At 39.6% G+C, this 14,303-nt stretch overlaps 1 protein-coding gene across 1 annotated transcript in view; it reads right to left on the bottom strand.

Annotated features, from left to right (window-relative positions):
• RASGRP3 (RAS guanyl releasing protein 3) overlaps window positions 1-14,303 on the bottom strand; it is a 63,885-nt gene that overhangs the window by 16,705 nt on the left and 32,877 nt on the right. The window contains exons 4-10 of the mRNA XM_063328791.1: window positions 13,679-13,776; window positions 12,969-13,036; window positions 11,624-11,755; window positions 10,213-10,360; window positions 7,375-7,548; window positions 6,854-6,970; window positions 6,287-6,562 (exon numbers count right to left, since the gene is read on the bottom strand). Coding sequence (XP_063184861.1) covers window positions 6,287-6,562; window positions 6,854-6,970; window positions 7,375-7,548; window positions 10,213-10,360; window positions 11,624-11,755; window positions 12,969-13,036; window positions 13,679-13,776 — 1,013 coding nt within the window. The remainder of the gene's footprint in view (window positions 1-6,286; window positions 6,563-6,853; window positions 6,971-7,374; window positions 7,549-10,212; window positions 10,361-11,623; window positions 11,756-12,968; window positions 13,037-13,678; window positions 13,777-14,303) is intronic.

The following is a 14,303-nucleotide window of genomic DNA, read 5'->3' on the forward strand; positions in this document are numbered from 1 at the left end:
GCAAAACGCCGTCTTACAGCGCTTCAACGGTCATGACAGATCTCAGAGAAAGAACCTGGCGAATACAAAAACTGCAGGGAAGAAGTTGTAAAGGCCAGGCTAGAAGTACTTCGGATCGTGCTCAGGTCAAATTTTGCTGCTGAAGAAGGGTCAGAGTACTGGAGCTCTTCTACAGAGACCAGGCCGTGCAGCAAAAGCCCCTCTGGAAAGCCCTGGGCAGCAGCTGAACAATGACACAGGCCCAGGAGGGACAGGCCAGATTTGGCACTGCTGTTGATGCAGCAAAGTGCTCCATGAAGAGCAATCCCGGTTACTTTAGCTCAGCTTGGCCTGCTGCCGACCCCCTCTCACCATGTAAGGCAAATTCCCTTTCAGCTTCTGTTTTTAGATAAATGAAAGGTTTTTATTGCATGTTCTCATTCTTTTCCCTCGAGGATTTATTGAGGAAAAAAGAAGGGCCATAAATATGCTTGAAGTAAAGTAAAATGAATTTGTTTGGTTTTACTTCGGCAGCTGTGGTCTTGCGCTGATGCAGGACTGCAGTAAATTCCTCCTCGCTTGGAGTGATGAAGGAGAAAAGTAATCGACACTGTGGCTAATGTTTTGCAATGAGAGGAAACGAACATTGCGTGCTTCCTGTGATCACATCCCTGCATTAAATGGCTTTGGAGTAATTGACGTGATTTGAAGTTATCATCTACCTTGCAAATCCCCAGATAAGCTAAGATTGAGTTAAAAGGATGTTTCCCAGCAGGCAGATAGAATTACTACTGACTAAATGACTGTGACAGAAGGTTATTTTTAGAGACCCTGAAGTGCTGGATTAGTAACAAGCAGGACCAGCGACACCGTACTGCAGAACCACCTCTAGGAACCACCTTCTTTTAGGCAGGATTTTGTGCGAGGAGTAAGACAGGAGTTGTGCCCTTTCCCAAGGCAGGTACACATCCCAGAGCGAACACATCGCTTTAGAGATGTCTGGATTTTGCATTATTCTTTTTGTCTAGCTGTAACGCTATGTTGATTTTTTTTTTTTTTTTTTTTTTTTTTTTTGCGCTTTGTAATTTGGTTATGGGCACCAGTGAAAGCCTGAGCATCCTGCAGGTTCCTTCACCCAGCCGGCATGCTGCTGTCACAGGGGAATGTAAGGACCTGTCCTAAAGATAATGTAGACCCAGTAACTGCTCTAACAAATATCGTTCATGTACTTAGTCATTCAGTGACTGTATTCTTAGGTTCCTGGGTGGTATAAAATAAGCAGAACTCAGTTGGAGCAAATGATATTATCAGCTCAGGCTGGGATAGACAGAATTGCTAGTTCAAAAGGCCTTGCCCCTTTCCTACTAAAGAGCAGTTTTCTCAGCAGGCCGGATGAGCAGGGTGTGGATTTTGGTGTGGAAATGCATTAATATGAGCAAATTTGTTTCTCCCCCTGCCTGAATTATCTGACCTTATCATAAGCAGCAATTATAACTTCATTAGACACAATGTGTAAGTGCACAGTGGACAAGTAATTGTCTAATATAGAAGTTGCACGTACTAGCAAAAAAGTTACAAGCATGATGACTATGCAATTATATAAGCTCTCATTTTATATTTTATTTACAATATTGTTCTGATGAATAAAGTGTAATCAGAGTTTTCCTAGGACAATCTTTACAGCGGGTGGCAGTTTCCATTGTAATTCGACTTTCATTGCTGTCCTATTTTTACAAGCAATTTTGTGGCGATGGAAGAGGGTGGAGGAGGGATTAAAAAGGCATGGCTTTTTGTTTTTTGTAAGTGGAACTTACTGAACACAAGTTAGGGAGGGTGGCTTTCAATTTGGTTGTTTAGATATTTCTCATTCTCTTCACTAGACTGTAAAAATGACTGGGACTTTCCAGTCATTTGCATATATTCTCAGAACAGGTTAGATAAATAGCTGTTAAGACCTAAAAATAGTGGGGGAAAAATGGTGGCACCGAATAAGTTCTAATGAAGTTAGTACAAATACACTGTAGACTAGTTGAGAGACTGAGATCTTCTTCCAGTCCACAGAAAGTGATGAAAAATTTACCACAGGCTTTTGTTCATGTTGTGAAATAAAAACAATGTGGAAATACTGCGCAGCAGGTAAGGAAACCCCTTAAGCATCCTTACCAAATGTAAGTTTTCTAACGATGGAAGTGTCATTAGAACTGTTATTCCTCTCTGGTGCACTGCCAAGCTTGCGCTCAAGTCCTCTTTTACTGCTGCTTCTTAGCTGCAGGTTTCGGCTGTCAGGGACTGGTACAGAACCGGGTACGGAGTCAGTGGAGATGGAGCAAGTGTGGCCAACAATGGAGGAAAGGAGAAACCACACAGACTAAGAGCAAGCATGCTCTAAGATGCGAGTCCATCGTCGTGTAACACACTCTGGCTCACTGGCAGCTGAGTTGCGGCACCCATTTACTTCTCTTGCCCACATAACTCAGTACCATTTACACATGACAAGGGAGAACCTACCTCGCTAGAGCTCCCTCTCAGCTTTTGCAGTCTCCTGTGCTGGTAAGCCTGGCACTTGTCTCACTGCCCTCCACACAACAAACCTTTGCCTTATTTGTGTCATTTTAACCTCCATGCTCAACATAGGCTTCTTTCAGCTGTTTGTTCACAGCTAAAATTCTGTGAGCTAGCAGCTGATTTTTTATGCTGACAATAGGATATGGGGGGGAAGCAGACTTCTAAGTTTGTGTGCAGACATCTAAAGCAAGAGAGCGCCTAGTTTTCCAAAATGCTGATCATTCAGCAGCTACCACTGAAGCCAAAGAGATTTAAATTCTCTTGTTCCCCATTCACCCTTTAGGTCTATATGCACAATAGCACCTGAAAAATGCCCATAGAAACCTTGACCAAGTGGCCTGAAGTTTACTACCAAGCCCTTGCCTCAGCTTTTAAGCTAGCTCTCACTTCATAGCTCTTAACACAGTCTCCCCAAACATCACCATTTCCAAAACACTTGAAAGGTACCAGCTCCCCTTGAGCGGACAGTCATCCACCACTGACGAAAAGACAGCCCAGGGCAAATTCCCACATGACCGCTTAGTCCGTGAAATACCCATTTTATCTTTTTATGCAAGCTGTTGGACTAGCAAACCAGCACCCAGTGATTTACTTGTCAAGCAAGCACAGGCCAGGCTGTTAGCACTTGCTAAATGTGGTGTAAAAGGCAATACTGCAAGAGATGGAGGCCAGGCAAGAGATTTACACATTGCTTATCAGGTCAAAACACCTACTAAAAGCCTGCCTGGATAGAAGCAGCTTAATGGGAAAACAGCAGAATTGAACAAACAGTTGGGTCAGCAGATTCACATGGAAATGAAAAGCACTAAAGCACTCTATGCGTTTATACAGGCTTACTAGTTTTGAAAGGGAGTTTAAGTAAGTTAAAGAGAAAAAAATTTACAGTTTACATTAGAGAGGGAAGACCTAGCAATATATAGAATAGTTATTTCTTCAGGCTCTGAAAACTGAGGATGACTTTGGCAGCAAGGGAGGCTAAATCTGCTAAAAGACCATTTGCACATAGCAAGGTCAAGTATTTTTAGTCAGTTCTTGTCAGCTTTGGGTTGCAATCCTAGCTTTCTTCTCCTCTTTCTCTGACCCCAGAAAGTTTAAACTTTCTTATTAACAAAAAGATTGACAAAAACATTTCACCTATTATATAAGTTCATTATTACTGCTTAAGAGACCACTGTAAAAAAAAAATGTACCTTAATGTATTCATACGTACAAATCAGGATAAAACCTACGTACTGGAAGAAAAGTGAGAATACTCATAATATCATGAGATGTACCAAAACTCAGGTCCAGGAACCTTTTGTAGAAATTTGATTTCATCCTTTCCAGGAGTCACCATCTTAAATCAAAACTCTCACACTGTCAAACCTACTTGACTCACAGCTACACTTCCAGTGACTACTATGAAGACAGAATTACCCTCAAAAGGTTTTAGAATACCTACAGCTGTCTACATCAGATACGTATGGCTGTCTCCATCATTACTGAAAGGCATCACCATGGAATCATGCTAGCAGGTACAAAGCAGCGCAAGTTAATTTTAACCCATGATCAGGTCTGGAATCAACATTGCAGCATGCGGCTCCATTTACTTACAATCAGATTGGCTCAACTGTAACCAAAATCAACACAGTTATATTAGGAATTAACACATCAGAGCATTGTAAGCAAAGAAGTACTTGTTACATACGCAATTACTTCTTCTGATAAATGAAATATACTGTATGATATATAGTAGATATAAATAAAATCTGTATGATTTTGCTAAAAACAAATGAAACAAGCAAAGTATAAAAAAAATTTTTAAAATGCAATGATGGCAATGAACCTGCAAGGTCTTAGAAAAATTTGAAGCTTTATGCTCCTTTTGGAAAACAGGCTGTCACACAAAAGAGAGAACAGCAGCTAATGAAAATGTCAGCAGGGGTTCAGCTTCCATGTCTCACTTCACATTGTCTAATTTCTGCCCTTTGGCGCTCAGTTTCTTATTGCTCAGTTCTCTAAAACCTGAGGTTCCACTTCCCCCTACTCACAGCCAAGCTTGAAAGAAACTATGAACCTTCGGAAATAAGCAAGGGAGGGAAAGACTGGCATGAAATAAGAAGGTATCTCTTAATCCCTACGAAACCAAAGCAAGGTAATAAATAGCTGCCTTTATAATCTAATATTTTAATTAAGTGGGTGTTACAGTGGGCGATACACAGTCCCTTCTACTTCCTGTCCCACTAACCATGCATTAGGACTTGTTCCCAGATTGCTCCATACAAAGTGCAACAGGAGAAGGTTTTCCTGTTCTCCCAAACTTCCCCATTCCTCATTACAATGAAGCCACAGGTATATCCACACTGTCTTGGTTGCTCCAAACTCAGGCTCATATTTGTCAGCCTCTGTAGTGGAAACTCCTGTACCTGATCGGTCCCAGCATAAATCCACCACAAAGTACAATCTCTGCAAACTACAATCTAGAGATGCACATTTTTGAGCATTTTGAAGTAAAGCATAAAAGGAAAAAATCCAAAGCTCCTGCCCGATAGCCCTCCAGTTTAGGCATTTATGTAGAATGAGCTAGGTAATGAGGGTCACCACAAGTCTGTTACCTGACTGAGGAAAAGCTGAAATTTGGTTCCCACCTCCCCAGGGAGTAAATTTGGAGAAGCTCATGCTATCCAACAAAATAAACACTGGAAAAATCTTGAAACCTGCCCCAGTTACACACAGACCTTGCTCACTTCTAAGTTTATTTTTTAAAGAATTCCACTAATTTAAGGAGAGCAAAGAGATTCTCTTTCAGTCTGGATTAGAGATCTGAAAGACAAAGTCAAATGACAAGAACAGAAACAGCATAAAATGATTACAGGTTAAGAGAACCCTTTACCTAACGTGAAATTTTTAATTGTTCAGGTCATGGGCAATAACAATGCTGCAGTTAAGATCAGTGCTAAAATGACTACATTTCAACAGAAACAGGATTTGGCCTGATGGCTCAGGCTCCGCGCTTCAGTATGTTTTGAAATACAGTGTAGTATCTATTAAAATGACAGTCATTTTCTACATATCAAAAAGGGGACCCAAGATTAATTCCTTTTAACATTGTCAGTTACAACTTTTTTTAAAAAATGTTTTATTCAGTCTTTTTGAAATCTCACTTCCCTTTGGTTTGAAATGGGACATTCAAATCTGCATCTCTAATTTGTGTGTGCAAGTTTCAAACCTCCCCAAATGTAGCCACTGCCAAGGGGGAAGGGGAGGGGAAAGAGCAGGGATTGCAGGGGCTTTAACACCATTCAAGAGCATTTTTATTTACTGGATAGAAAGAGTACTGTGTTGTACACGAAGCACAGGGGAGCAAGAACAGAGCGATGGCCAAGTTGGAATTTCACTTGTGTGTCCATGTCAAGTCACCTGATCTTTGCACAGGAGACATAGGTCTCAATTCCATGTAGTCAGAACTTAGTTTTTACTTCTCCTAACGCAACTACAGACCTCCTTCTGTCTTCCTTAAAATAATTAATTGATAACAATCCTGTTGCTGCTTCCAGCCATCACATACTACAGTAATGGAACTCTCTTTGACTTCATTCACATCTCATGTGAACTTATTTCTGTTTTCTATTCTCTCCCTTTTCTTTTACAAAACTGGGATAACAATGTGCACTTACGTCACTTACCTCTTTAAATATGAACATTCCTACTGACATTCAACATCTGAATAACTGAAGTGAATTGAAATAAGCTCAATACTTACGGTTAGCAGGTTAATTAAATCCATATTAGGCTCTAAATGATGAGAGGCAGTTTGCAGGGAAACCAGTTCACTCAAGGTGATGGAAAGCTGCTGCATTTTCACTATGTTAACCTTGTTCTCATCTATCCAGTCGGGAAAAATGACATGGACAGCAATCAAGTCTTTCAAATGAACTCCTAAAATAGGAATTTTGAAGCCAACACAGTCAGCAAAAGCCTTGCGGTAGTTGCAGTAATTTCCATTGGAAGAAACCAGCTCTGTCATTTCGTTCCAGTCCTACAAATAGCCAGAGAAACAAGTCTCTGTGAAAGCATTCATAGCATTTCCTTAATCTGTTTTAAACGAGCACAACTCATGTCAGGGTGTCGACAGTGTTAATTTCCTCTCTGGCACAGGGAATCAAGCAGAGGATCTCCGTGAGCTGATCCTTCTCCACCAAAGTGCCTTTTAGGATGACCTGCCATGATGCAAGTATTGTGCTGGTAAGACACCTGCACCGCAGAACCCACCAGACCTCAAAAAGGTGATATTCTGCTCAATATGTCTATATTCTGGAGTCTACCATACCTTTGTGACTTCTGAAGACAGATGAGAATGAGTTTCTTTCAGGCGAGAAATAGAGCTGTGGCTTAGACCTCCCACAACTGCCATCAGCGTGTTGAAGTTTTGGAGGTGAAGGAGCTTCTGCAGGAGAGATTGATCATGCATAATTGAAAATCAAGGAAATACATGTGGCAGCTATCCAGTGTCACACATGACAAGTGAAAGGACAATCTATCACTGCTAAAGCAGAAATCACTAAACCAGGGAACATAACAGAAGGGTTCAGCAATTAGCTGAGTTCCACAAGAAACACTCAATAGTGACAGCTGTCAACCAGAATGCAACAAAGAAAAATTATTTTACAGTTATGTCTGCTAGTTAAAAAATGCAGACATACCACACCTGACCAAATAACCTGCAGCGACGCTGAACAGGCTATTCACTGAGGAAACAGCACAAAGGGAATCCAGTCCAGTTGTTCACTGCAATCCCTATTTGTATTATTGCTTTATACTGGAGGAAAAAGACTCATATGCTAGACTTACCTGTGCAACATTGATAAACTTTGTGATTACTTCTGCCCTTTGCTGGGGTGTTGGTTTGCTGAGAACCATGAGCTGGACCCATTTGGAGATGCCATTAAATAAAGCAATAGATCTCTCCAAAGTAGGATTGTTCTCCAAGCAGCCATGGATCACATAGCTTTGGTAGTCTGTGAACTAACAGAGGAAAGGCATCTTCAGTAAAATGGTGGACAACTTAAGAATCAAATTAAGGCTTTGATCATTTTTTCCTTTTAAAGTTCCTCTTGTTTAGAAAGTAACCAAGACTCAGGGTCAGCAGACCCTGCTGCACATTAGTTCTTTCTTAAAAGCTGGTTGTTGATGGTGGGGTTTTTTATTACTTGCATGTTAACTTAAAACTTTAGTGTTTGTGTGTCAGGTAATACAGCAGCATGTATGATGAGCATGGAATCATCTTTCCCATAATTTACTCAACACTTTTAAGATTTTGTTCTGTGAAATTTGACTTGACATCCTCATGGCATAATACTCTATAGGAATTACCTAGTGATACAAGCAAGAAGCACACAAATAAGAGCTTTCATTCCACTCCGATATCCTGACCAACTCCGTTGTTGATGTAAAGAGGGAAACCTTTGCCCCATGGAAATCAATAGGAGCTCTGTCACCCTTCAGAGGAGCTGAAACTGCATCCGAAGAAGTTACCTATGCACCCATTTTCTTCCTCCTATGTCAAAAAAATTCTGTAGCACAAGGAGCTACTTCTGCTAGATCTTACTTCTTTTTATATTATTGTTCAGTCCCTCTGTGTTCATGGACATAGTTCTACATGGGAGATCTACTGCTCCCAAGAATTAGATTTCCCTAAGTGTTTCGAAACATTTTTCAGCTGTCCCTTTAAGACACATTTTCAGAAGCTTATGACATAATTTTAGCTTGTGCAGGGAGTTGATAGCAATGCCAGCCAACACAGGTTTCTTGGCCTTAGCTGATCAAAAATTGCCTGCTAGAAGGCCATATAAGGTGCTTACAGGTGCTGTAAGAGCACCTGCTCTTACACAGCAAATGCTCATCTCAGAGCTGCAGATAAACAGTATCTCAGTGTTCAGATACTCTTAAATGTTTTCTATTATAGTTAACACTATCTTTCCTTCTCCCCTACATTTTTTAAAATCGGTAAAACCAAAGACAGGATTCAGACTAATCGTATTTTACAGTTACATAGCTTTGAGATAACACTTTTGTCTTCCTTGCAAGAATAAGCGGCGCTCTTACATTTCTGAACAGTTTACAGCAAATCACCTGGGCTCATTGACATTTCCAAATAAATGCTGGTTGTTTCTCTGTAGCAGTTCTCAATTATTCTTTAAATTAGATTACTGATACTGGGCTTGTCTTTCAACATCTATGTTTTGAGGTATGCCCTTCACTTTATTTCCTGGAAATGTACTATTCTTACAACTTTTTGGTTACCAGTCTCATATAAACAAGCAACACATCTTTCAAAGCCCTTCATTGCATTACAGGATAGTATAAGATTAATTTACTCTAACCGGTTGCAGAGAAACATCTGAGATATAGCAAAATTCAAGCCAAAGAATTAACAGACAAATTAGAAACAGCAAGGAAAAAAGAAAATTCATTGCAGGTCTGAGTTTTCTTTCTGGAATTCACAGAGGAATTAAAATATATCTGAAGTCTAGTTAGAAATCCATCCCTTTTTTCTTGTCCCTCCCTCCTTCTTTGAGGTTAGCATTGCACAGAACACAGTAGGGTGTTTTCCCATGATTTGAAGTCGAGTAATAAGCCTTTGAACGTTATTAAATGACGTCAAAAGTGATTCTATTTAGACTGGTCTCAGCTCCTCATTGATCTATTTTTCCTTCCTCTCTTGAAACAAACAAAAAACCCCTCAAATATTTTTCTTCGTTTTGGAGTTTGGTTTTTTTTGTGCTCCTAAACACTTTAAAAAAAGTCTAATTTTTTTGCTGACGAGAACTTGTCATCTTGAGAACTTACTGCTTCCATTTGCCACTGGATACAGTGGCATCATGTGGCCTTTTCATATGGATATTTGCCATCAGAAGTCAGCCTTTCTTTTGGCATTTGGGTTATTCATATGTTTTCCTTTAGCTTCTACTTTCATTTTCATCCATTTTCACCTCTTGTTCATGTACAATCCTGTGTGAAAAGAAGCAACTGTATCTGAATTTTCCTCAGTGCCAAAATGGGAGAATGAGGAAAGAGAAGTTGTGCTATCTCTGTTCTTGCAGTTTTCCAAGATCCAACTGGCTAAGTCCCTGAGGAACATAATCTATCTCAGAGCTGGCCCAGCTTGGGGCAGGGTGTTGGCTTAGAGGCCTCCTGAGATCCCTTCCAACCTGGATAATCTTCTGATCCTAAATTGGCAAATGAAAGGACAGTTTCTGAAGAAGTGGTTGGGTGAGAACGGAGACTACAGAAGGACTATATATATATTTCAGTCTCTTCAAAAATTATTCATTGCAAAGACCCTGACAAGTAATTAACTAATTTCCTCAGAGGAAAAAAAAAACACCTGAAGATTTTAAACAATAATATTAGTTTAATCAATTGCTGCAACACTTGGCTGCAGTAGCTTTTAGCAGAAATTTTTGCCCAGAATTTCTCCACAAAATTAACTTCTGTCACTAAAAGCATCAGTCATAAAAAAGATTAAGGAAGCACTGGTGCAGCCATGGCTGTGTATATCATATGAAGGATTATAAAGATTTACTACACTGAAATGTCGAGGGAAAAAAAGTCATAAATGTTAAACCCGGTGAACACTCTTTAAGGACAGGCTCCTAATTGCAAGTGACAAAGTTGTAGGCTTCTTACAGAAATTCTCCTAAAAGATTTATGCTCCAGAAAAGTGAGATGTTCAGCTAGCTCAATGGGCTCCAGATGGTCAAACAGCAGGCAGGCTTTTCCTTTCTTGGAAATCCTCTTCCTCTGCGTAACTCGTCTCATCCAGTCATAGGAAGGACTGCAACAGAAAATAGGTACAATTCTCATTTCTGCTTGGGTACATGTGAGTGTAGCAAATGGTTTGCACACATAGTATAAAATTACCAAGAGACAGATCATGAGTTTTCTGATCTGTGACATCCAGCACATAACAAACACTCAGAGCAAGACCCATTCAGGTGCATAACATAAGAGTTTCAGACATGCTATTGCAAATGATAAATCATAGCAGTTTTCTATCAGAACAAAAGGACAACGTACTCTTCTCTACGAATTAGGAAGCCATAATTAAAAAATACCTTGGGAATACAAGAAAAACAGGTCACACCAAATTCTGATGCAGAATAAAAAGACACTTGAATAACATCAAGGATTAATTTTTACTCTCTAAGACCATGGTTCCGTGAAATAATGGAACAGCAGAAACAGTCAAACAGCTAACAAAGCAGTAAGAAGTGGGTGGACAAAAAGGTAAATCATTTGCTTGCAAGCAACGGAATGATTCCTACCCGTATACTGTAAAAGCACTTCAGAGAGCAGAAAGAGGTTGCAAACAAGATATTAAAGTGAAGATTTAAGAGACAATATTCCTGTTATTTCGCTGGTACTGTTCTTGCAGGAAGTCTTGCAACCTTCATTGAGATAAGTAGTGCTGTCCTTCTCAGTTACTATGACATTTTTAAATAAGGAAAAGTCACTATGCATGTGCCATTTTTAAAAATAAAATCTACGGTATCAGGTGAGATACAAGAGCCTGTCTGGTGATCTTTAAAAGGTAACTTTTGTTTCAGCGTGTCAAGGAAAAAGCAGTGTAATCATTTTGATGCAATAAAACTACAAATGTGAATGCTAAGATTCTCCAGTTAAATCACAGAAAAGAAATCCACAGAAACCCATTAGAAAAATATAACAGGTTACTGATGAGAGAACAAAAAGCTTCCCTGAGAAAATGCAAGATTTACACAACATGCCAGTCACTGCATTGCTTGTCATTCTGTATGAAAAATCATAGGAAAAAATAATATTAATCACTTAATTGACACTAGTTTTGTCAGGAAAATTATTTCTTTCCTGTTTATATTAAACACTTACATACAGATAAGAGTATTCTCTTTACTGTGTACTACAAATTTTGAGCAACTTCACAAGACAATATAATCTTTTTATATTTCCTTTTTTGCTCTCTCAAGATCAAGATGGCCCTTAATATTTTTATATTTTGCACAGAACTAGAATTCTATTGTTACAGAGAGAGACAAGTCGAAGCTCATAACATCCTTACATGCTGGAGATATCAATGAGATGAATGTGATCCTCATATCCGAGCTGGCTGGCTACTTCTCGAAACTCTTCAGTCAAACGAATCAAACCAAGATCCAAGTTAAACTCCGCGGGAAATTCCAAAATCCAGTATCTGAAATCCACAGACAGCAGCTCAGAAATGGCCAGGGATTCAGGTGTAACATTTAGTGGCTACATATATATTTTCACATTTTATTCAACGGGACTTATAAATATTTCAGACACAGTTGCTTTTGGGCAAAGAGGGTGGACTACCCCAACTTGTTGCTGCTATGATTATCTGTGACACTGAAGTGGGAAAACCCACTTTATCATATAATTTCCTTTGGTTAACTCACCACAGCACAACACAGCAGCATTCTATTGAAAGGCGAAATTGAAGCGATGCCTCAGGCAACACACAGAAAAGGCACACACAGGTGTCCTGTCTTACACTGCCTGGGACACCCAAATGGCACTTGCACTTATCCCCTGTCCAAGCGAGACACTTTGTCTGCTCAGAAAAGATTTTTCAATGAAAATGAAAATGTGAATTTGGGTGGCAGTTCTACCACATAACCGTGTAAATGAGATGTCTCCTCTGCTGTTTAAGGGGGTTTAGAAAAGGCTTTATCAAGGGGGTATAGAAAATGCTTTATCAGTCCTGCTTTCAACAACCCCCGTTGCCTTTCTTCACAGTCCCACTTAGCCCAGAGGAAGGAGGAAAAAACATTTGTTTGAGGGAAGCAGGTTATATCATGTTAACTTAAAAATTCATGCTTTCTCTTTTACGGAGAAATGTTGCTACGCGAGCACAGCCTAACACAAGAAAGCTTCCCCATAGAAACAAGGTCAGAGACAGTCGGTGCAAGGAGCAGAACACACCCGACCTGTAATAGCTTTGGCATCACTAACACACTCCTGTCGTCATACATTATGTAGGGATTGTGTGAACTGAAGCCGACAGCCCAGAGACAATCTTCCTCTACCACACCAGATTACATCTTGAAGCAAACTGTCTCTCCTCTGTGTGGCACTGAACTAGTCTCACTCCAAGAGGTGTCACACTCAAACACCAAGTAAATCATAGCACAAGTTTTCAATCAGCTTTTTAGCTCAATGCAGCTAAATATCTTAAAGGCTGGATGGCTCAACTTAAACAATTGTTTTCAAAGCACAGAAATTCACTCTTCACTATGGACTGGAGATCAAGTTAAAGAAAAAAAAAGAAAAGAAAAGCTTTATATTTCCATGGTTTAGTTTTAACCTTTACAAAAAAGAAATTCCATTGACAGTATTCACAGGAGCATAAAACCAAAATGCTAGAGGACCAGAAGCATGCTTACCTCATGAAATAGCAGATTTTTAATCTGAATTCATTGCAGTTCTCCCCATTGGCATCTCTATATGTAGGCTAGTTAAAGAAAGTTTTGTGCACCTTGATGCAGTAACGTTGTTTTTATCCACGGAAGACTCTGACACTAGACCAGCTGAATGAGAAACAGTATCAAACTTTTCTTCTAGAGATAACGACAGTACGCTCTGATATTTTATTCACTTTCACAGCATCTCAGGACACACAGACTGTTTCCTGGCTGTCGCTTTGTTTTTTGCCCAAGCAAAAATGTCTCTATTATACTATTCTGAATATTCTGCTGAGCAGTTTCTTGCCAGCTCTACCTAACCAAATATAATACTTCTGATTACTGAGTTATTTAAGTGGTATAGATGACATGTAGGCACTTAGCTACCACTGAAAGCCCATGCTAGTCCAAGGCCAGCTGGCCATTACACGTTTGACAAATTATCTTGCTAATATATTTCCATTTATTCAAAGTTAATTCAAAGTATGCCTCAGCAAACTTGTGCACATGGAAAAAGTCCGCACCCAATAGCAGAAAGAAACTCAAAGACTTCCACCTTTTAGGCTGAAAATCTCACCCCCAAACCTTGTTTGTCACTAATTAATTGACACATGTTTACATGCAGTCACAGAAACAATCTGCTTTTGACATTTTAATGTCAATTTGCAGGACTTCCTGAAAGGATATGTGGCCAGAAGCTTGCCAGCCAGCTCTGTGGAAGGCAGATACCACCGGTGCATTAAAAGAAAGGTTCTTGGCAAATGGCTGGAGCACCGATTTCCTTTGTCATCTGCAAAAGAGAAACAACTGAGTTAACCACATTATTCGTGAACAGAGAGGAGCTTTTATTCTTCAAGTGGAGTCAGAGGGAAAGGATCAAAAGTGGAAATATTGGGTCATTATCTACCAAACATGTAGGAAACAAACAAAAGAGTACAAATGTTCCTTTAGTGATAACTACTGCTAAATTGTATTGATAGGTAAAAAATAAATAATCAGCGTAGGTAACAGGCCCTAGCTATTATGGACAGCACTATGCTAAACGTTATACTTTTATGTTATACAGTTATACTAGACTGCCACTAATCCAAAGAACAAATCCAAAATTAGCCCACCAAAATGGTGGGGAGATTATTTATGCACAACCACTTCCGATATTTCTTTTATTGCAGCTTTATAGCTGTATGTTAACAATTAGATTGTTAAAAAAGTGATCTGCTTCAAAGAATTCAATATTTTGTGCCAAGGGCCCCATCTCCAGCTGCTGTACAGACCCTTGTGTCTTTGCAATGTAGCCACTGAAACTGTAGCCACTGA

Source organism: Chroicocephalus ridibundus, chromosome 3, assembly GCF_963924245.1.
Source record: "Chroicocephalus ridibundus chromosome 3, bChrRid1.1, whole genome shotgun sequence".
Lineage (NCBI taxonomy): Eukaryota > Metazoa > Chordata > Aves > Charadriiformes > Laridae > Chroicocephalus > Chroicocephalus ridibundus.